The sequence below is a fragment of the Homarus americanus genome, unplaced genomic scaffold (assembly GCF_018991925.1).
Source record: "Homarus americanus isolate GMGI-L3 unplaced genomic scaffold, GMGI_Hamer_2.0 scaffold40248, whole genome shotgun sequence".
Classification (NCBI taxonomy): Eukaryota; Metazoa; Arthropoda; class Malacostraca; order Decapoda; family Nephropidae; genus Homarus; species Homarus americanus.
Window position 1 is genome coordinate 10,883,218 of NW_024712526.1, and position 23,866 is coordinate 10,907,083.

The 23,866-nt window shown below is 37.1% G+C and overlaps 2 protein-coding genes across 6 annotated transcripts; one reads left to right on the forward strand and one right to left on the reverse strand.

Moving 5' to 3' along the window:
- The first annotated feature begins 6,102 nt into the window (after positions 1–6,102).
- Positions 6,103–17,582, forward strand: LOC121862837. 3 transcript variants are annotated; one of them, XM_042361161.1, is made up of 12 exons: positions 6,103–6,444; positions 8,389–10,283; positions 11,098–11,293; positions 11,737–11,842; positions 12,509–12,630; positions 12,885–13,019; positions 13,603–13,735; positions 13,871–14,094; positions 14,736–14,839; positions 14,969–15,086; positions 15,526–15,695; positions 16,551–17,582. In XM_042361161.1, exons 2-12 carry the CDS (start codon positions 8,391–8,393, stop codon positions 16,755–16,757), a joined length of 3,408 nt encoding a protein of 1,135 aa, XP_042217095.1. In that variant the 5' UTR covers positions 6,103–6,444; positions 8,389–8,390; the 3' UTR covers positions 16,758–17,582. The 3 variants fall into 3 exon arrangements, with proteins under 3 accessions (XP_042217095.1, XP_042217109.1, XP_042217103.1); XM_042361175.1 differs by lacking the exon at positions 6,103–6,444 and adding an exon at positions 6,469–6,541; XM_042361169.1 differs by lacking the exon at positions 6,103–6,444 and adding an exon at positions 6,566–6,677.
- A 113-nt stretch (positions 17,583–17,695) lies between these two features.
- Positions 17,696–23,152, reverse strand: LOC121862856 (inosine triphosphate pyrophosphatase-like). Of its 3 annotated transcripts, none has more exons than XM_042361200.1 (6): positions 23,095–23,152; positions 21,297–21,410; positions 20,082–20,233; positions 19,139–19,215; positions 18,593–18,737; positions 17,696–17,958 (listed from the first exon to the last, which is right to left on the reverse strand). In XM_042361200.1, the coding sequence occupies exons 2-6, from the start codon at positions 21,386–21,388 to the stop codon at positions 17,801–17,803; spliced, it is 624 nt and encodes a 207-aa protein (XP_042217134.1). In that variant the 5' UTR covers positions 21,389–21,410; positions 23,095–23,152; the 3' UTR covers positions 17,696–17,800. The 3 variants fall into 3 exon arrangements, with proteins under 3 accessions (XP_042217134.1, XP_042217142.1, XP_042217123.1); XM_042361208.1 differs by lacking the exon at positions 23,095–23,152 and adding an exon at positions 22,966–23,027; XM_042361189.1 differs by lacking the exon at positions 23,095–23,152 and adding an exon at positions 21,948–22,085.
- Between the last annotated feature and the right edge of the window lie 714 nt (positions 23,153–23,866).

Genomic DNA, 23,866 nt, shown 5'->3' on the forward strand with positions numbered 1-23,866 from the left:
CCTGGAGTGGAGAGTTAGGTTAGGAAAGGATTAATTTTGTGTTAGGTTATGTTAACGTCAGGTTAGGTTATGTTAGTATTGGGGTGAATAATATTCAAGTGGAAGAAGCTGGGGTGAATCTTCTGGTGATTACAGATTGCTTAGTTTTGTGAGGGTCTACTATGCGGAGGATGATGTAAGGCTATCATAACACTAGGCTATCAAGCCACAAATGGGGAGGAGGACCAACTCTGCCTTACGCGAGCTGTTGATGTCATAATGTGCAGTATTACTACGCTTCAGTAACTTAATACATTAGTCATCAACAATTAAAATTTAAGAGTGATATGCCTGTATGGTATTCTTGTTTTAGTAATAAGAAGTGTCACCTCACTCACTCCCTGACAAGAGAACTGATGCCCTGCCAACGGTGTAACAGGTTATGACTCATGCTTGGTCACTCTTGTTAAGGTATATATAAGGTAAAGGTTGTTGGGGGGATAACCTGTTTTCCTCGGTGATCACTAGTGTGGTCAGGTCAGGAAATCATGACAAATACGTGACAACATGACCTGGTGATGTTGTCTTAGCCATTAACATACTTTATTGTCAAATGAGAAGTATATCGTAGGTAGCAGTCAGGAGGAAAATATATCCAGCAATAAATGATAGAGGGAAAAAACTGGAGGCAATGTTACAACACTACCAGCTGTGGCCAAGAACCTGTTTCAAGTTGAACAAGATTACGCGGGAAAGAATCCAGACAACGCCACAGTGTTCCACTAACCTTGTTGACACTATATAATTAGTAAAGTCTATTATTTACATTATTACACAAGCTTGGCGATTTTTGTCTACTGTCCATCGTGCCTGTCATTTTTTTCTTTGTAGGGACAAGGCAGAGGAGTATCCCCTGGGCTGTCTCTCGCTCCACACAAAATACCTTGATGGAATCACCTAAGATTCGCATCGCTAGTTTATTTCACATGAAAATTAACCACTCTAGTGCTTCCTGAGAGGTTAGGTTAGGTTAAGGTAGTTTAGGTTAAGGTAGTTTAGGTTAACGTTAGGGTTGGTGGTCAATCTTGAGGTGAAATAAAGTGGTAGGGAAAATCGTCAGGTGTAGCCTATATATTTTACTTTTTTCATAATTATATCTTCACTTTTTCCTCTTCGCCACTGGTCAACTCAAATTACATTCAAGTAGCGTTTCAGTTGTTTATGGTTTACATTGTAGAAAGTGTCAATGCTTTCCAGCAACACTCTTGAGACTTCTATTAGTAAAACAGCTGCAATACACGCTACAACAGCGTTTAATCACCCGTCTGGCAGTGAAGTGATACCCTAGCCCATGACGTCATCATACCACCTTCAAGTCACGTAACACTTCTCACTGGTATATTTATTTCCAGTTTCTAATAAGATAAACATCACCTTGAACGTCTCTGGACTCTAACAAACGAATGCCATTGATACATTTTTTTTTTTGGGGGGGGGGGATTTTGAGGTCCGCAGTGTGACTGACACACAAGGGTCGGGTGGTGATGTTCACACCAGACGACCCTCCTACCAATGTTGGGTGTCAGTGTCGGTCGACTATCTTCTCTGACACCACAAGGATGTATGTCACATGCTGGACCCCCTGTATAAACCACTATCATTACATAAATGTTTACTTAACACTGGAATTTTCCTGTAAAAATAGATTTCACAGCTTTCTTCTTATTTTTTTTTATACTCGTTATCTCCAAGGATCATTTACTACAAACTGCTTAGCGTGTTCAGTTAAATATCACCGCATTTAATCGATTGTGTATTTGTTGAAAATTATAACTTGTGTTCACTTCTCAAATTAAAGAATGTTAAAAAATATCGTTGACCTATTGCTGGGGGGTGTGAATATCATCCTAGTTACCGAGAGCCTTTGAGATGGGGCGTCCCGTTCACCCAAGGCAGTATGTGTCTCCACAAATTACTTTAATAATACTGACCAAGAGTAGAAAGCATAAGCCTACCATAATATACACATTAAACCTGGGATTAATACATTGACTGCAGAGTTATAGTTAAAAAACTATGCAGGTTATGGCCCACGGAGGAACCCGTCACTATATTGCTACATTAAATCTGAAATATATACATTTAGTCCATATGGAAACCACATTTGACATTAACAAACAAACAAACTTTATGTAAATTAGTTTGTCACCGCCTTACTTGCAATATGTAACAAGATGGATTGACGTTATGTAGTCTTGTGCGTCACAGCACATCAAACACTGTCCATGTAATGAATAGTCTTCTCTTTTCTTTATCTCATCAATCTTTTGCATTTCCCTTTTCTTCTTCTTCTTCCTCATTTTACTATTATTATATACTTAGAAATATGTGTTAATCAAAAGCACGAGCCCTTGAGGTGACAGCCTGTTGCACGATTATTTATCGAGAAAGTTCATTGACGTTACAAAATCTGCAATTCACATATATGATTACATAAGTTCGGTGTTGAAATATTCTTAAAAGTGTGTAAGATTAGTGATATCAAATCCTTATGATGATATTCTCAAACTGGTAGGCATGTAGGCAGGTTTTAATTAGGTGTTGATGTCATCCATGTTAGAACCACAAGTGCATTATGCAATATCATGACAACGTGAGGCCTCGTAGTGTGAGGTTACTTGCACCCATTGTAGTTATAAGGTTATCACGTTTGTGTCGAAGTATTACGAGTCAATCATTGTTCCTTTCAAGTACAGTAGCATAACCACTTGAATTGATAATGATGACCCAAGGACATAGTTCATCACATATAAAGGGTTGAAATATTTTACTCAAGGGGTTAAGGGGTCGTACTGAATGAGCTAAATCAATGCACTGAAGGAATTAATAGCGATAAATATTTGGTCTCGTATGAATTATATACCAGGAAATAGTAATGACGTCCCAGTTATTCTTGAAGGTGGGGAAAAACAGTGGGAATGTGTTGTGTGGGCGAGCGTAAGGGACGGGTGATGAGGTGTGTAGGAGCTAGAAACATACCCCCCCTGGACCCGGATTCTTAAAAAAAAAAAAAAATTGCCTATGGTCGACGTGTTGCAATTATCTCTCTTTTTTTTTACTCTCTGAACTTCTTATCTGAATTTTGAACAGTGTTGATTTTAGAAGATTTTTGCAGTTGAATGTTCAGTTGTAGGGCACAGGAGTATTTTGGTGACGCCTTGTGACCCTTGAGTCACGACCCAACGCAAATTAAGCTCTCGTACTCAAGGCATCTAACAGGCTTATTTAATCTACGAGACAAAGGGCGAATTGTTATCTAAGTTAATCTAAGAGGTCAACCTAAACACAAGAAACATTCTGAAAGCTTTACAAGTTCAATTGTCCTTTTAACTAGAGAGTAAAGACACATCTAACTGGTTACCTTGGCCGCGAGTCTTCTGATGAGTTTGCCGCCCTTTGGGTGTAATTAACTAAAGAAAATCCCTTCAGTACGACAATATAACTCTCTGATTATGGTTTTATTTACTGGAGTGCGACGACCTATATCCTCTATAAGGAAAAGTTACCGTGACTTAGATTCTAGCTTGTGATACTGAAGGTTTGTTTCTTAAACATTCAGGGAGGGACATGTGGCATGACGCTGAAGGTCACAAGGAACTGTGCCAGGGTCAACCTGCACTACCCTACACACCTACACGTCTCCCACTATGTATATGCATATCTATGAGGCATCTACCATAGTGTATCAAAATTCTCGAAGGTTAGTTCATCAAAATTCTCCCCTGTATCTCAGTTTAATGAGTTATTGTCAGTTTGTCACACGGTGTCATGAAGGAGGTTACATCACCATCACCTGAGGCACCACCAGGCAAGACGCAGATGAGCTTGGTCACGTAGCTTGTGGTTGACTACCAAACACTCGCACCAGCCAATGGTCAAATATTACGAGGAAAACAAATTAGGCAAGGAATTTTAGGTTTGTTTTTGCACATGACAGGCAGATAAACCCAGCTGCAGTACATATGTTGAAAGACCTCTAAACATGACATTAAACGCATATTGTCCCAAGCATCGCCAAGGTGACTGATGACTGGCTATTACATGAGTTTGTGATTGCAACTGTGGCGGGGCTGGTAGTGGTGGGTGGGGCATGACGTCATGAAGAGAGCAACAGGCAAGGCGGCCACCATCAACACATTTCCACGTCAAGGGAAAGTTAACCTAGTTTATTTTAAAGTAACGTTACTCTCTTTGTTAAACTAGAGCATCATAGACGCTTTCTTTGTATTTAACTGAGGAGAACGTTCACGCAACAAAGGTGTTCCAGGAATTTTTCAAACAAATTTCATGATGTCGGTGAACGGATTGGTATTTTAGAGATTCGTTTTACCTTTTTTTTTATTACCTGTATGTGGGAAACCTCAAACAACTTCACGAACACATGAAACTATTTTAACTCCCCCAGCAAGCCTGTATACGCAGATGTCATTCACTAATGGAACCTACCAACTCAATTTCATACGACTCATATAAAGAACTTACTTGGAATAAGCTAAATATAACTAGTAACTATAGACAAAACTTTGTAATTCATTGACAAAAAATGGTTATGTTGAGAATTAGGTTTGGTTCTGGCTCAACGTTTTAATTTTCCACTTTCAATGAGCAAGATCGTTTATTAAATTTTGTAATTTCCTCGTAAGGAGACAGACACGTCATTCATTCAACTATTTTTACTCCTTCCTTCACTGCGGGGACGCCACTTTTGATATTTTACTTGCTGACTCCAGATGATTTTATTCAGCTTAGAAGGAAGCCCGTGCATAAGGTGTTAATAGTCTATCTGTACTAATTCAACCTATACACGTCAAAAATCATGATATAACAAAATAAAAGGTCAAATGGAGGACCATGCGAGGAGCTTGTGGGGTATGAGATTGTTTGGTGTTCACTCAGGATGGGTTGGAGAAAGGAAACTCACAATGTGCTCTCTATAAACATGCTGTATTGGATGTACAATGCAGCTTGGTGCTGGGAAGGCAGCATGGTTACAAGCGTGATGTAGAGAGAGCTGGTTGGTGAGGATGCTCAGAGGAGGACCAGCTTGTGGGTCGCCATGCTCGCCGGCGGGAGCGAGGACCGCCAGGCAGGCGGAGGAGGAGGAGGTTTTGCTTGCTGGTTGGTGTAGGTAGAAAAGAGGCAGGTCACCACGAGGTCAGGTCTTAAATAGCGGGGGTAGGCGTGGCTTAGTAGTTGACCCCCGCTCCGTGATGTATGGCGGCGCTGGTTGACCCAGACCACGAGGCATACACTGGGGAATTGGTGGGGTCGACTACTCAGCGACAAACAGCGTTTGTAGGGGAGAATTCCACTACAAGCTTTTACTCTCAAGGACAGCTTATATACTCACGCAACTGCTGACTTCCAGGCCAGTGATGTTGTCTGTTAATAGCTTTGTGACTCGTCTTAATGTGTGTGTGTCTCGTGAAACACAATGCAGCTTAATGTTCACCACTACGTCACTACGGAGAAGGACTTCGGCACTCGCCAGAATGTTTACAATCACAATAACTCCCGCAGGAGTCGCGTCACCTCTTCTGTTATTACACGTCAAACAGTGACACCCTGAGGATCAGATGGTGGTACTGGTGATAGGTGATACACGGTCTGAAGATGGTTGATATTACTGTAGATGATTTTTTCGAGTAATTTCTTTGACCAATATAAATACACAAATATGCTTCTGAAACTTTTATTATTATTGTTGTTGATGGTGATATTTTATAAAGATTTCTGAGTTACACGTATTTTGGCGATAATTGGCAATATTTATACATTACAGTGATACTATATGCACAGGAAACTCACTTATGAATAAATACTCACAAATATGGGACTTAAATGCAATTCTATTCTTATCTAAAGTATTTGTGAAAAGAGGCGCCAGGGAGTTTGGTCTAATATAAATAAAATGGGCATTGTATTCACATCAACTACTGGTTTTTTTTTAAGATATGCTTATCAATTTTAAGAAATACGTTTATTTTGTTATGCTTTTTGATAATGAAAGGGAATTGTTCATGTGAAGAGATAAACAGAAAGTCAAGCTATCGTTATCTCTGGGGCCATCACCTCAACCACTGCCTTGGTCGCCTGATATTAGTATATTTCAACTTTATTTACACCAATAGAGTACACCAGCTAACAAATCTCATACCCATACTCTTTAAACACATAACCAGAAAACTCATGACAATAAAATTTATATATATATATAAACTAAAACAATTGTTAAAATAAAGTCTTCAAATTAGATACCAGATGAAAGAATGATAGTGGTGATAGACATAGTTTGTCGTGACGTTAGTGAGGCACTGTGATACACATTATATCCTCAAAGCCATCGGTTTCTTACGGCCGTATTTTACTGGATAAAAGAGCCTGGTAGTGCAAAACAGTGGTGAGGTAAGAGTTAAAGTCGCGTGTCAGGTCTGAGAGGCTGAGGTCATGTTTATACAAGTGTAGTCTCACTCTCTCCCTCTCCTATTGGCTTGTTGTGAATGTAATATAAGTCTCTTCTGACACCCATGGTTCATTATATATACAAAGTGTAGATATACTATGCTAAACAATAAGTCGATGGTAGAGTGATTTGATTTGAATTTACAGTAAAGATTCGTACAGCAGAAGTATACTAGGTAATCGTTAATGACATACTCGTCTCCATTTTTCATAGAAAAGAATTTAAGAAATCGGGAATTTCACTGTGATTTGCAGTGGACACTGTCCTAGTTTGGGCGAATGTGTTAAAAAGTTGTAATATCTAAATTAAACCTAACTTAACCTTAGTTGATAAGAAAAATAATTGGCCTAAGTATTGGTAGAAGACCTCTTCAACCTAACCAAAGAAACCTACCTAACTGTACTTAGCTTCCTAGCCGGGGGCTCCTCTCCTCAGCATATTAAACAGAAAGAACATACTTTATATGGTGTAATTTTATGTACAGTATTTTGGGGATGTGAGAGAAACCGCCCGGACCGAGCAACCCATAAAGATAAGCTGAGTGGAGGACAAAATCTAGTGTCGATCGGGGCTCCTTACCGATTTATCCTCACACAAGACAAAGTAGTGTAGCTAGTGCAAGCCTATGGGCCTAAATATCTACCAAACGCAGCATTTACCCAAGAAAGAAATGTAGTATCCGAACTCAGCAACGAAAATATATTAAGAAATGATCCATCAAAACAAATTAGGCAGGGATGGGTATCTCTTCACTATTAACTGTATACTGTACAGTACATGTATAAACCTATACTGAGGATAACACAAAAAAATAATAAGGTAATAGTGGAGCAGATGGTTAACACGTGTTAATATTTTCCCCTAGTTGTTTTTTTCCTTTTTTCTCTATCGATAATAAATCACCTGATGTGGGCAGAGCATGAAAGATGTAGGAAATTACGAGGTAAAACAGGTGAAAAACTGATCATATGGCAGTAATTTCATGTTTACGTGCTTTGTATGGGAAGAGATAATTTTTAAAACTTACTATTTTTTACCGTTTATATTTTGCTGTGGCACCGGATGTTGTCGTCCACTGTTAAACTAATAAATTTTGAATCCGGTCCGTGTGCAAGTGTTCAAAATGCGACAGAGAACTGACTGTGAAAAAGAAATGAGTTTCTGTGCAACACCCGATCATACTCTTGTGTCCCTTCAAATAAAATGTAAAACTTCACCATGCTACTCAAAGAAAATTCCTTTCAGAGTCGGTGCTTTCTGCTTAATATGTCAGGGGATCCAGGAGTAAAGCCCCCCAGTTAGGAAGTTAGGTAAGATTAGGTTGGTTAGGTCAGGTTCTGTTAGGTTCTGTGCATTGTTGTTTACATTTTCGTGTTTTGGTTTAATTCCCTAAGTATTTTCTACTGTTAACCATCTCCTCCACCATTACCAATATTAATAATACTGTATTTATTTCCAGTGTGGTCCTTGGCTGTTGGTTTAATCTACATATACTCTAGTGTATGCCATTATTTGTATGCTTAGTGTATGTACTGTAATGGAACAAGTTGAACCAGTGTAGCCTTGTATAATGACTTGACTGAATCCACATTTAGAATTCAAACTTACACACACACACACAAACACACTAATAGTGTGTAATTTTCTGCCTTTACAAATATAATTGAACCCATGCATTTAACATTCTTACAGTTTTTATTGTATCTGGAATATGATTGGTGACTATAAATAAATAAAGTACGTAATGCTGTACCTAAGTTGATAGATATAAAGGGTAATGATGTAGCAATTAGAATATTTGTTTTTACTTTTAGAATGAATAGATTATTGTGTATCTATTAATAGTATTATTTTTTTTTTTTAATTATATGTTGTGTGTATTACAGGCATGTGGACTGCGATGGACCCACACAATGACAATAGTGACTATGAAGATGAGGCCAAGTCACCAAGTTATCAGCTATTTCCTGCACAAGATTATCCACCAGCACCTACCTCACATCATCCAGAGAAAGACATATACAGGTATTATGAAATTGGGAATAACTCATCAGTTGAAAATATCTCGGATCATGGAACACCACCAGTCTATTTCAATAATAAAGGAGACACACCAAAGGCCTCTCAAAGTACTACATCTGCTGCCTCAGCGAGCATCTCCAGATATTCTCGTCTCCTTCACATCTTCAGCAGCGGGAAAACTGGAGCACTGAATTTAAATGATAAAGTGGGAGAAAATTCCTCTGAAAGTGTAAGCAGTGTACAAAGCAACAGTAGTCTTTTAAATGTGGATTATTTAAAAGAAAGTCAAAATTGGCCGCTGATAGAAGCCTCAAATACAGTGGAAGACGAAGCAACACAGGATGCCCAGAAAGAGTGGTCATCGAGAAGTGATTATGATGGTGACTACACACCAGAGACCTTTTTCGGGCACTCCAAAGCTGTAGAAAATAATTTAATGAACCATACACATGATAATTCTCTCCTGACATCTTGCAGTGCAGAGGCAGCTAGCACAAGCATAGAAATGGTGAAGTCTGCTGAGTTACCTTCAAATAATCTCAGTGATAAAGCAGCAAAAGACAAATTTAATAACAGGTATATAGACTCTGTGTGCACTTCTCCAGCTTCTATTGCTCACCAACAAACTTCTTGTTTAGAGGAAAGTTTTACATCTATGAATCACTCAGACAGTAGAGAGCCAGGTCCCCATGGTGGTGACTTAGGGGCCTCCAGCATAAAAGAGAGTAGAAGCTCCTCCACTGAAGAGGACGTATCTTTCAAGAGAGTTAAAGACCAGCTAAAAGTTTTTCACCTGAGGATAAAAGTTTATAACTATACACACACATTACTAGAAGATTCGAGGAAAGTTCTAGGTTCTTCATCCAAACTTGAAGCTTATATAAAGCAACTGACGCTGGCCGTGTCAGTAGATGATCTCGTCCAGAAACTATTATTGTTCTCAGAGGCACTTAAGAGTGATATGCAGTTAGCTAGCTGTTTCTTGACTAACCTCATAAGTTATGTACAATCAGTCCTTGACTTGGAGAAAAATCTGTCTGACATTAATGAAATTCTCGATTATCTGATTCCCTCTGTTAATATTGTTGTTAACAGCAATATTGATAAAAAGACCATTCAAAATATTCAAAATGAAAACTTTATGCAAATTCTTTATAAGAATACAGTAAATATATTTAATAGGGAATCAAAATATAGAGAAACATCTATCAATGACCTCTTGCAGTATGAGCAAGGCAGGAAAACAGTCAAGGCACACATAGTCCGTATGAGTCCCGAAGACTCGCAGAAACTATTTCAGGAGACTTTTGATGATGTTGGGAGTGTGTCAAATTTATATCTTATATATGTGTGGAGGATATACAAAATTTATGAGGTAGAAGAAGGGAATACACCGGAGTCATCTGTGACGTCGCTCACAGAAGTAATGAAAAATTCAGGAAAATTTTTAAGCATAGTTCCAACTAAGGACTTATTATCCAAGGAAAGAAAAGTTCCCTACACTCAGATTGGGAAAAAACTTAGAGCAGAAGAAAGTGACACCATGAATGATACATCAAAAACATTGGTGGATATGAGTTTTGAATGGGCAGATTTTAGGATTGGTCAGCTCTATGAAAATGGAGTTGTATTTTTAACAAACATGGACAATTGGGCTGATCGTTTACAGGAAATCTCGGCATCCATTGAAAAATTAGAAGTGAAGAAGAAAGTTAAGTTTCTGCCAACACTAGGATCAACCTATGCACTATCCCTGCAGGTGAGAAGACATAGTGGTACTCACAGGAATGGTTATCTTACTTCGGTAGTTTTCCAGCTCTGGATCTAAGGATCTTCTATGCTGAACTCCACGGTCCTGTGCGGGTCTGTGGTGCCATCAAGCACTCGAGTTTCTGCTTTGTAGTCATCATATAATGTTACAAGTCCTTCCCATGATTTACCCAATCTGTTTTTAAAAATACAGTATTTATGGTTGGTGATGTAACAACTTCCTTGGGCAAGCTGTTCCAGATTTTTACTGCCTTTGGGACATAAATTCACATTTGGAATACTGTAAAGCGATAGTATTTACTGTGTATGTCTATTTTTTATTATGGGAATTCTTTAGTGTGTAGTATAGAAAACTAAAGAACAAGATCTTGGTTTAGAAACATTAGTAGTTGTACTGTATTTGTTACACAGAGTTTGTGAATTATATTTTTTCTTTTAAATTAAAAGCAAATTTTATTCATTTTATAAGCTGACAAAAACATTAATAGGTCATACTGTACTGTATCTGCATGATAGCCAGAACAGCTAGAGAATAAGCATTAATGGACTTACCAAAAAGATGAATAATAATAATTTATATTTATCAACAGTTACACAGAATATATATATATATATATATATATATATATATATATATATATATATATATATATATATATATATATATATATATATATATATATATATATATATATATATATATATATATATATATATATATATATATATATATATATATATATATATATATATATATATATATATATATATATATATATATATATATATATATATATATATAGCATGGCATAAGTGTTCTTAACGGTGAAGAAGACGTGTCATACATTCGAGTACGAGTCGTGAGATCAGTGGGTCCTGTGGTATGGGTCTATGGCATAGACATGGGGAACATACACTTGTGTGATGCAGCCCAGCTCATTCTTCTCCCTGCCTACATCATCAACTTCCAACCATGTGGCAGATTGGCTCAACTGCCGGGTAAGTTGTTGTAGTTTGCTCGTTGTGAATCACATCCTAGCTTCTTCTGTTATGAATTTACTGTAATATGGTAAGATCTGTAAGGAACATAAGTGCAGAAAATGAAATATTAAGTTAGAATACAGGGTAGTGTGTCATATGAAGAGTTAAAATACAGGGTAGTGATAACAGGTACAGTATTTTAAATTCATATGTAAATTAAGTGTATAACCTCATCCATGTAATAATTTTTATATGCTCACCATAGGTTCTGAAGGACATATCATATAGTCAATATGTATGCCACACAAAATCAATGTCTCCAGTAACTAAGCAAGACTTCTGTATAACTTCTGTAATCAACAACTTGCTACTCAACATAGAAAATCTTACAGAGTATACCATTCGTTAGTCTTGTTTATTAACTCGGTAATTAAGAATAAGCCGAGCCTCTTCCTACACAGTGGTGCCAGCCCCAAGTGTGACTGAGGTAAAGCCATCCTTGGCACTACTGGTGGCTCTTGTTCAACGCGCTGACCTGGCAGAGCAACTTTGTAACATTGATATTCAGTAAGTTGGTATTTTATGTACAGTACAGTACGGTATATTGTTTTGACTGTTCGAATGCTAAGTTTTACCTCCCTTAAATACAGTATTCATTTTATGTTATTTCTTATGGAATTAATTCAACTTTCAAGATAATTTAAATATTTTTTCCAGTAAAGCTTCCTAAACTTGTCATTCTTTAGTTTAAGTTAGATATACAGTATACAGAGTCTATATCTCTTGAGTGGTTGCAATATGATTTATAGTTTAGCAAAAATAAATAAATTGACAAAAAAGTAAAAATATGTTTTGTTAGATTATTTCACTTGGTTTTCAGAAAATTAACTTAGTACAGTACAGTGTATATGTGTATGAATGTGGAGAGCATGTTGTCAAGTGGTCTGTGGAGGAGGTGTACTGCTGGTGCCTGATGGATGATACTTACTTGTATGAAGCAAGTAAGGAATAGGATAGCCAGGCTGTTGTGGAAGCGGAGTACAGTACTATAGCAGAACGCATCTCTTTCTGTCCTGAGAGTAGTTGAGTGAAGGCAAATGATGGAAACGTGTGTGTGTGTGTGTGTGAGCGTGTGTTCTTGTTTCTGGCTTACATTTACAAGTGGTAAAAGGCTTGAAAGAGTAAAAAAAAAAAATAATTGTATAGAATTTTGAAACACACTGACCATCACAGACACATGGCCATCTGGATGCAGCTTAAGGCGTTGACACAGTTAACTCTTGATTTTCTGGAAGCAATCATAAATGCGATCCCAAGGACTCATCACTTATCTGACATCTGCTTAGTCATCTCTGGTACAGTATTCTGACAAGTATCTATAGTCTTATTACATTTGTTACAGGTACAGTGTTCTTTCAGTTTTCTAGGTATATCTACTGTACTGTGTCATTAGTAATGGTGTAAACTATGAAATATTTTTACCTCCCCGTAATTGGAATATTCCTCCACATAATAGTGGTGCTGTACTGTGTTATCACTGGCAGTGTGTGTGTCTATATGACCATCCATATTGATGTCCTCGCCATTGTTTTATATTTTTATCCACCAGATTACTTACTGGGATTAACATCAAGGAACACCAACGAGACAGCTTGTATGGCTACAGCATTTTCAATACTCATCTCTGCAATGAAAACTTCATCAAAGATACGTCTCCTTTTGGCAAAAGAAGGAGCTTTTACAAGTAAGTTTAGAACACTTCCTCGGGCACTCCTCACTCTCTCAGAAACTTTATCTTCCCCTTAAACTTTGGGATAAATTCATATATAATAGATATTAATTATAGAGTATGTTCTGTATTTATTTTAATGACTTGGCTGTGTACCCATATGCACACACATACACACATTTATGTATACTACCACACAGCAATACTTTACCCTTCACAAGAAACTTGATGAGATGCACAAAGACATCAGTCAGGTGTTATAAGATTATGTAACCCTTAGAAACACTTGATGGCATAGTTCACAATATTGTACTATTTTAACATCATTTTGGGTCATTCTCTCTCAGGCTTGAGCTTTTAGTTGGGCAGTTCATTTCATGTTGCCTATGTTATTTTATACATAGAGGAGTTAGCTTATATGGGGTTACAAGATGTATGTGGAAATCCTTTTTATCTTCCCACTTATTTGCCCCAGTGTGTATATAGTACTGGTACACATGTTTTTATTATTATTACTATTATTACAGTACGTATTGTTATTATTACAGCGATCATTATATTGCCTAATCACTTTCTTTTTCTGCATTTGTTTTGGCAGCTCTGTGTGATCTAGGGGTCAGGAAGGGGGAGGAACAAGCTTGGCAGGTCATGAAAATTTTACTAGGAGGTGACATAACCATGAAGATGTGGTCCTCCCAGTCTAGTAAAGTGTCTTTAATTCATCACAAAAGGTAAATGGGAAAACATCAAAAGTTACATCAATATTTAAGTTTTGATCCTTGTGTTCTTTTTATGCCAAAGGTTGTCAGTATGTTACTCCACTAGATGACCAAAGTCCCACTCATAAAATATCAGTATACTTTTAGAGGTCCACAAAAATGGGAGGCAGAGAGACCACTGGTGCCAGCAGCTAACTCACCCACCAATGGGGACAACTCTCCAGCCATAACGAACATGGTGGCTATGACTCTTCCTGATTATAACTGGGACTTGGAGATGCGCAATACCATCAACACCAGACAGTTTGTTCCTTACAGTACTCACAGAGGCTGGCAGCGGGAAAAGAAGGAAACACTTTCTCCAAATGTTGGTGAGTTTGGGTTTGTGGTGCAGAAGAGGCTAATTAGTACATAGAAGTTGATATAGTAAGTCAATATGAACAGTCATGCCTTTCACCCCTTGTGTATGGGTCCCCTCTGTGGGAAATTAAATCGTGTGGCATTAGCGAAATAAAATATTAAAAGTGGTGTCCCCATATTGAAAGAGTTAGTACAGAAAATGGACAAACTACGGTAGTACAGTAATCAGTAATGGTATTTCAGATAACACTAATAACTTTTACTGAATATGTAACACTTCTTAACTTATTCAATTTAAAATATATGCTAAATACTGAAATACGTACAACATATTTTAGAAGATTCCTCAATATAAACTCCTTTAGTTATCATGTTTTAAATGATCAGACTTTTAGTTGTAGCAATGCTAAACAGTGATCAGTGTTAGATAAGAGCAATATAAATTCGGTTTGATGTAAAGTACTATACTTGTTTCCTCAACTGGAGAGAATGACCACAGAAAACTTGAAAAAAAAAAGGTCATACCATCATTGCTCATTAAACATACAGTACCACCACATAATGATCACATGGTTCTGTCTATTGTATTAGTAAAATTTTAATATACAGTCTTAGTTGTATAAATCTCTCCACCAAAAATTTTCTTCTACAGGAGAGTTGCAGTATGGTCATGTGTTAAATGTGAAGAATGATGAAACTCACCACATCATCCTGGACAAAAGTGTACCAAACATCAGGATGAACACACTCCTCCAGGTACTGTATGGTATTGTAGCTGTTGTCATCATACAGTACCCATACATAGTGACTCAAAGATCCTCGGTTAATTTGTAAATTGACAATAAATAAATGAGGATTATTCTTTTTACTTTATAAATATTTCAGATTATTTTGGGTATGCTGAACACAGGCTTGGGAGGCAAAATATACATAGGTCTCAACAAGTCTGGGGTCATCCATGGGGTGAAGATAAACCGAAACCAGCGTGACTGTTTTATGCTTGGTAAGACATTTCTGAGAATCATTATTTCCTTCTCTGTCATTCATAAACAGTATTGAAGGAGCATTTTATCCTCTGAAGATACTTAAGCTGTTTGATTTCTCATCGTTTGTGTTGATGGTTATATCTCAAAGTTGACTTGATGTTGGATTTACTGTAGTTGTGGTCTGCTATCCTCCTCATTTCTTTGCTTAGGCGCGAGACCATTTCATTATTGTTATACTGTGCATAGCTTTTATTGTGGAACTCATCTCTCATGGCTGCTAAGGAGAACAAATGAAAGGGAATGAAGAATCAGTATGTCATCTTGAGGTTGCCCATTTCCTTAGTACAAGTCAATTCTTGCTGTGAGTAATACCCAGCACCCCACAGCAAGGTGATGATGCTGATTTGGCAGGAAAACTTGTAATATTTATTCATATTTGTCTGTCTTCCCTTACAGGTTTTTTAAAGTTGGTGACTTCAGAGATCTTCCCAAAGGTTCTTCCGTGTGACACACTCATCCAGTTCCTGCATGTAATTCGTTGTGGAGTTCTCCCTGTTACAACGCAGAACCTGACAGCTGAAACACCCGACCTCAATGAGTCTGACTACTATGTTATTATTCTTACGGTAAGTTTTATACATCCTGGTGCACTGTTTTGGTGGCGCCTTGGGGTGAAAAGGTTACTGTACTGTATAGAGAGTAAGAGATACAGAAGATGTGGGGGAGGAGGTGATCAGGTTCTGCTTCAGTGATATGTACAAATGTATTTAAATGAATGGGATGTGAACAGTTGTTGAAAAGAATGTACTGTGTAATTCAGAGGTGGTTGGTAGGTGAGAGGAGAAGACTTAAGAAGGAGATGGAAGGAAGGTGTTAAGGAAGAAGTGAGGTAATGTACACCCAGGAAGCAGAAGTACAGTATGAGTGAATTAGCAGAGTCTGGCATAGTTTTTTTTTAGAAGGGTGTACAGCTGATGAATGGTGCGGGCATATGTGAAGATAAACCAGATTTGGGGCCTTGTTGTGGAAGAGCAGGTCCAGATAAATCAGATTTGGGGCCTTGTTGTGGAAGAGCAGGTCCAGATAAACCAGATTTGGGACCTTGTTGTGGAAGAGCAGGTCTAGATAAACCAGATTTGGGGCCTTGTTGTGGAAGAGCAGGTGCAGATAAACCAGATTTGGGACCTTGTTGTGGAAGAGGAGTACCTTAGCAGAACATATCAATTACAGCATTGATGAAGAATGAAGGGTAAAATGTGCACAGTATATGGACGTGTATTTGTTCATGTTTCCAACCACTCATCAGTAAATAGAAAAGGGCAAAACACAGATGTGATCTAAACTTAAAATTGTGTATTTAAATATAAGGTTATATAGCCATCTGCAAAATGCTAGTAGGTACCTGTATATATCTTTTTTCATATGAACCTCGTGATTCTTCCATCTCATGTACTATACTGTATATTGGATTATATTTACAGGTACGACCACTGTCCAGTTCACCGTACCGTTCCCGTGATGACCCTGACCCAATATTCCTGCGTGAGGGAGGCGTAACGAGCACCCTTCGTGGACACCGCCTCAGCCAATTTATGTCGACCTTTACTAAAAAGACTCAAGAGCTGCAACAGCAGGTGTCTCAGGAGAAACAGTCATTGCTTAACCTAATACTGACTAATGAATCATAGCAGTCGTGAATAACATTACTTCCGGTGAATATTATTTTTTTGAGTTTTATATACAGTAGTGTATGTTACTTTATTTAGTATTATTTTATTTTTTTTAAAACTGTTTATTTTGCAATATGACAGGCAAGCATGTTGGTAATTTTGCAAAATAACTTGTAAACAGGCCAACCTAACCTAATAGTGTAGTAAGGTTGAATAAGGTTAGGTTATGATAGTTTAGGTTAGGTCAGCTTGTGTAGCACGATTAACAGTTGCAAATTTCTGTTCTTTTTTCTTTCTTTTTTAACTTTGGACTGTGTGCTGTCCTAACCTTACCTGTTTTAATTTCTAACTTATGTACATGCTGGCCTAGGATTTTGGTTCCATATCTTAAAATTCCAACAATTTGTGTTAAATATTGAGCATTGAAGAAATTTATACAGTAATTAGATAATTTAAAATGTGATATACACCGTGCCTTTAAGTTTTGAAATTCTTTTATAATTTTTATATTTTCTCATTAATATACTGTACATATATATTAACTTTTCCATTTTATGATTATTTTCATTTTTCACAAAAAAGGCATTCTATCGACCCAAGAGATGCCTAACCTATTATTTGGTATGAGGCCAAAACATAGATTTTGTTCATATTTCATACAAAGGTACTCTTAACACATGCTGGTTAAGGATCTGGGTTAATTAACTCTTTGAGGCAACTTTAGTTTGTTGCATAATCTCTTAATATCTCCAAATTTTCTTTTATTATTCATTACAAAGAACAATTCTTACTTTTAAAGTCACAAGAACTTAGAGAAGTTTCAGATTTGTTTGAAGTCTAGATAATTTATTGTTATTAACTTGAAGTGTTCTCTATATGTCATAATGATCATAATAAACTCTTTCTTAACCAATACAGTATAGAATTATCATAAAGTCAAATACAGAAACTCTTCATTATCATTATATTTCAAGTATATTTCCTGGAAATTTAATACAGCACTGTAATGATAAAAACTTTATCTCTGGTATGTCTTTAAATAATGTTGTTTTTAAATCACATTAACTATCATTACTTTCTGCAAGTTTTAGTTTTTTAACGAGTAACTTTCTTCCTTCCTCATTGGTGAAGTAATCCCGGAGGGCATCCAGGGCCCGACGACGATGAGAAATACTGTTCTTGACACTACTGTCTAACTCGGCGAATGTCTGGTTGTAACCTGATGTGAAAGAAATTTATGCCAGGTCAATTTTAATGAGGTACCCCACAAGTAGGATAACTGTTCTTATATTTAATTCAAATACAAAACCTGGTAATGAAAGGAAAACTATTCACATGAGATCTGATCTAAAACTAGTGAGGTCATTATTAGCAAAGCTACAGCCCAAGATCACCATTTGTCTGAGCACCTGATATAAACAAGAATAGCATTGTAAACATGAAAAAAAAATTGTTAGAAGTGTTTGGATTTGCTTATGATACTACTTCAAATGAGAAGATATACTACATTAAATGGTATAAGATGGAAGTGAGTAGAAAATATATACTACACAGTATACCTGTAGTAAAATTCTTTGTTGTGAAAATTACATACAAAACTATAGAAAGCTAACAGGCAGAATAAGAAAAGGTAAACTGCAACACATCCAGGCAGTTTTTTAAAGATTAGATACCCTAATTCTTCCTGGGGGAGTTACATTAGTGTTAGGGTGGTCAATCTTCCTCTGAAATAAGCTGTGGTGTCTTATCTTCAGGTGATCCCTTATGATAACTTCCATATTAAAGCTATAGGAACATCAATATACAGCTTACTGATGTTCTTAAGTAGTGAGATTCCATGGGCGAAGACTTACCTTTGGGTTGAAAGCAGGGATCCCAGCCAAACTTGTTGTCACCCCGGGGCTCCACAATGGTGCCTTGGGTACGCCCTTGGAATAGAAGCACCTCATCTTTTGGGTCACCAGAGGAAAATGCAAATGTACACACTGCTTCTGCAGACTGTAAAGAAATTTATCTTTTTATCTAGATGTCTTTATATCTTGAAGATAATATCCCTTTCTGGCCCTAAAAATCCTTTATCTGAAAATGAAACTACATACAGTACTGTACCTACCGCAAAGGTTCCAGTCTCTGACAAACGAAGGCTTGGGCACGGTGCAGTAAGAGCATAAACAAAAATAAAGCAGAGTTTGTACAGTGGGTTCAAACTAATCCTGCATCACAACATGAAGAGTACAGTATTATACTGTATACCTGAAAGAAATATCTCATTCCATATTGTGTAAACTTGTGCCGTTCTGACTGAGAGATGAGTCCTCACTATGATGAATACTGTTTAATGAAGAACTACCAATTAAAAGACCTTGAATGTGTGCATCTTCCCATATGTTATGACTCACCTTATCTTCAAAACCCGCCAACAGCTTGTGGAGGCCACCAGGCTTCAGCTTTTCTAAAAACCATTTGATATAGGGACCTGGAAATAGTTTAAACAAGCAGAATCAGTACCCTGTCCTGGGGAATGTTAAAAAGCTTGAGAAAATGAAGCCACAACATGAAAAATTTATCTCCTCAAACACTCACCATTACAGAGACAGTATACATGTGAGTAATTTTGCTTTAAACAATATCAAGACTTTGTTATGCACCACTTTTATACAGTATTAATATCAAGGTAAAGCACCAACTTAACCTTCGTTTAATATCTAGTTTAGGCTCTACCTTTATATTCATTATAATGCTCGTGGCTAAAGGAAATAATTTTACTTCAACTGTTTCTGAATAAAGATTTTTAAAGTAAATTTGTAATGAAGAATTAGATGAAATTTAGGAATTCAGATACTATATCCAGAATCAGTGATATACAAACATGATTATATAGAGAGAGATGTAAGGGAGATAAGTACTATAGTGGTGTTTGGTAGGAAAACAAATGCATTACTTGGGAGAGTTACTGTAGTTACAAAAGGAAAAGTGAAACCAGGAAATCCTACTATGCAGAATGAGGTATCAAAGTTTGTGTTACTTAGAGAAAGACAACCAAAACTGGGTAAAAATGGGAGAATTCAAGAAACAGGATAAAGGGTGAAGGTAAGATAGAGATATTGGGTGAGGAAACCATTTAAAATTTTAGTCAGATCTATGAATCATTCAAAAATAGTACAGTAGTGACAAAGGAGCATGTGGTGAGGTAGGTTAGTGAAGAGAGTTCAATCACATCTCACCTGAAGCTTTAGGACCTGAGGAACTAAGTAGACTACAAAAGATTTCGAGCAGGTCCACAGTAAAGATAATGTATGGTAAAGTACATGAAAAAAAAAAAGAGAGAGCTAAGCCACACACCTGGAAGACCACCAAGAGCGTTAAAACAGAGGCAGGTGTCCTCCACTATAACTGGGGCCTTGATCAACTCCCCTGCTGCTTTACACTTGTCACGACTCACATCATCTGCCTCACCTTGGTACTCTGGTAGGTCTATCTTCCGACTCTCAATTCTGGTGAGAACAAGTGCGTGTAGTACCGTACAAAAGTCAGAAATCAAGAAAAGACATGGAACATCTGAAGATTTGCCCCCCAGCTTATTTTGTGTTAAGATTGACCACCCTAGCAATTAACCTAATGTAATCCCCCCCCCCCCAGGTAGCATAAGGGTGTATTATCATAATGTAAAATAGGCTAGGGGTTAATCTTCAGTTTATCCTAAATAAATTGGTCAATATTTTTCAACCATCTGTCGGTGAACCAAATGGAGTATCCAGACCCCCTTTTTCAATGATCTGCCAAAAGAAAGTTGGATAAGACAGTTTGAGATGTTGAGATATTTTTAAGAACAAACAGCAGAAAAAAGATGCATGCAAAATAGAAAAAAAAGTAGTAAACTATCCTTATACAGGAAATCTTACTTACAAGCACATATGACTATAGAAGAAATAACAGAATATTGGGATTGTAAAAAAATCTGGGATACTGTACAAAGTTATGATCCGGGCCATAAAGGGTTTTCACCCTGGGAAAACTTGAAAATTCTAAATTAGACTTTATTTTACGTAGATTAAGATGATGTATCAAAGCTGAGATGGTATGTAAGTTTTCCTCTTTAATAGAGCCATTTGTGGGGAGCACTGATGCAATTTCTGGTATTATTATTATTGTCTCGGTCATCCAGCTAATTTTAGGATTTTAAGCTTTGGAATCGGTAGTTTAGACAATTCAAAGACCCTCTTCTTCTATGGCATTTGCATTGGAAATTTATATTTTTTTAATAGTATTTTAACCGATAAAATTACCAACAATATTACTTGCTTAAAGTGGGCAGGGATTTGAAGTAGAGGGAAAGTGTCGTAAAATACTAAAATGAACATCAAACAAACCTCTGAAAACCTTTTATCGATTAAAATATGTCTTAGAATTGCCTAAACTACTTATTTCAAAACTTAAAATCCTAAAATTAGCTGCATGACCAAAACGATAATTTATCCAATTTTTTGCCAGATAAATTTTATGAAGCAGGCTGCAGGTGTCATTACAATTAACTATCAAGATTACAAGGAATATTACCTGAAGGGGAAGGAATCACCCAGTATCGCCAATACTTCCTCCAGTTTCTTGGCATTGCCTGTCACGAAGACTAGAGGACGTGTTGCTGCCATAGTGTCTTATATGTGCTGTATTCTGAAGAAAAATATTTCTTATATATTTTTCTGCTCAACAAAATATATTAGCATAGGTGTTCTTTTTTAGTATTTTACCCCACATTTTCCCTCTACTTTAAAGCCCTGCCCAATAGTGTTTGTAATTGTGGGGGAGAGGGGGGTAAGGTAATATCTCCATAACGGCTCATTTGCGACAAAAATAAAGGACAGATTGATTCGCTTATTTGCAGAAGACAAATGAGAACAAAATGCTGACCAAGACGCCTGGGTAAAATTTTAGTTTCGGTCATCCCTGTATTTAGAAATGCAAACCAAGTGATTTCTTGCAGATAAGAAGGTCCAAATCGTTCAAAACACAAAGAACCATCGGAAAAACATAGTTTGGTTATCCTATCTAACCTAATCTATCCTGATTCCTAAGATTTCCCGGATGACTGAAACTATAATAATACCGACTTGGTCCAGGACAACACTATAGAGACCAAAATACCCACAAAAGAACTCACTGCATTAATAAACTATATAAAATGAGTTACTGGTATTATAATACACATACATTCCTGCATTAGCTATTTTCTCGAGAGTTTGTTTACAAACATTTGGGCCCAGATGACACACGATGATGTGCAGTCAGGGGACTTGTTGTAACGGGCCGAGTTTTCTCTTTTCAATAATTTACCATCCAGCTATTCTTTCCTGTTAGTATTCTATTTATTCATATACTTATATGTTCTGTGTAATACTCTTTCCAATGAGTACCCTGTTTTATATACTTATCCTTCTTCAATTCTTTATATATATATATATATATATATATATATATATATATATATATATATATATATATATATATATATATATATATATTCTTATGTATTCTTGCTCATATTCTGATATGTTCTTTATCTCTATATACCTTATATTCTTATACAAGTAACTCTTATGCTTCTCTACTTATGTTTTCCAAGTCAATGTTCTTTCCTTTCTGAAGTATACTTTGTTTAATTCCTTCTTATACACGGGTTAGTCTGGGGAACCATGTTATTCTTTGTACAACACTTTTTATACTTACAAAGGGTAGCTGCCACCACCCAGACTTTTCATTAAATAACATAACTCATGGAAAGTTGTTGGGTAGATGTCTAGGCACGTGAGTAAGTATTATTTTCTGGGAACCAATGTTTAGAAGGAGTAGAGTGGTGATACTCAGATTACTAACTCAATATTTATTAACAAGTGAGTGGAGAAGATGCATCTTAAATTCACTCAGGCTAAACAGAACCGCATTTAACTTATTAAATCATCAAACACTTCAAGAGCTTATTACCTCATCCAACACCTCCAAATACTCATTACTTTATTAGACAATTGGGATATCATTACCTTGATACATGAGATTCCGTACTATTATTCACAAGCCATCACTGGACCCTCAGGTCTTACTTTAACAAGTAACACATTACCTCTTCACTTCTTGATTAGAGCATGATACTCTCAGGTTATTCGTTCATGGTTACTAAAGATGAATACATAACACATTGGACTAACTCCACAATTATAGTAACATACAATACCTCCTGTTAGTTCGCAAGGAACCACCTGGTACCTTGAACTCTCATTCAGTGGTTCAATACTTAACCTGGGATGACTATAATTCTGCTAGTCATCCCTAAGCATGGATATTAATACGGCTCCATACATACAGTATAACCAAGAACAGTGGGTAGACCATGATCATATGACGGAGTCAGTGGGCCAGAGTTGTTTACAGGCTCGCTCGCTACCTTGGAGCGCCTGGCCCGGGAAAAGTTGACTCGTGGCGTCTGCCAAGGAATCTCGCCCTGGGATTCTAATCTCGCCACCTTAAAGACGTCTTTCGAGAGACATCGTGCCCATAGGCGGCTCCCGAACCTCAGGAGTGTTGCTAACCCCCACAACAGCGTCTGTAGACGTGGAGGAGAAATCACAGGAGTGATTTCCCCTCGCGCGCCTGCATATGTCCGGGCCTGAGGGCATATTCCTACTAGAAAGGTAAATTTCACTAACAATAGACCCTCTATTCACAGTAGTCGTTGGACACCTAGCTGTGACCGTCAGTGTCACAGATCAGGCTAATTTTCTACATCTATATTTATGATTTAATCAGAGATTGAGTTTGTCAGTAAAGAGGTGAATTGAAGTTATATATGTGTTCGCAACTCTATTGACCTGACCGCAAACCACATCCCCGGTCAAACGGCCGTTAAATCTGGGAGAATTTTGAGTTTGACAGGAACTGTTCAGAAGATGAATGACTTTCTTAAATAGACAACTGACACTAACTAAACTATGAACATCAGATTCTCTGATGTCGGGGCGACAAAACAATATAACTTCAGTAGCGATCAGAAACCCATGGATATCCCCACGGACGACCTAAAATACGCCACTCTAACTGGCAAACTCAACACTCGCTTACTTGACACGTCTTACTAA

Excerpts from the sequence above, each read along its gene's own strand:
- LOC121862837 (XM_042361161.1), top strand. The coding sequence starts at position 8,391 with ATGTGGACTGCGATGGACCCACACAATGACAATAGTGACTATGAAGAT. Across the intron at positions 14,840-14,968 it reads GGATGAACACACTCCTCCAG|ATTATTTTGGGTATGCTGAA; the intron begins GTACTGTATGGT and ends TAAATATTTCAG. Across the intron at positions 15,087-15,525 it reads GCGTGACTGTTTTATGCTTG|GTTTTTTAAAGTTGGTGACT; the intron begins GTAAGACATTTC and ends CTTCCCTTACAG.
- LOC121862856 (XM_042361200.1), bottom strand. The coding sequence starts at position 21,388 with ATGGCAGCAACACGTCCTCTAGTCTTCGTGACAGGCAATGCCAAGAAA. Across the intron at positions 18,738-19,138 it reads TGGCGGGTTTTGAAGATAAG|TCTGCAGAAGCAGTGTGTAC; the intron begins GTGAGTCATAAC and ends ATTTCTTTACAG. Across the intron at positions 17,959-18,592 it reads TCCCTGCTTTCAACCCAAAG|GTTACAACCAGACATTCGCC; the intron begins GTAAGTCTTCGC and ends CTTTCACATCAG.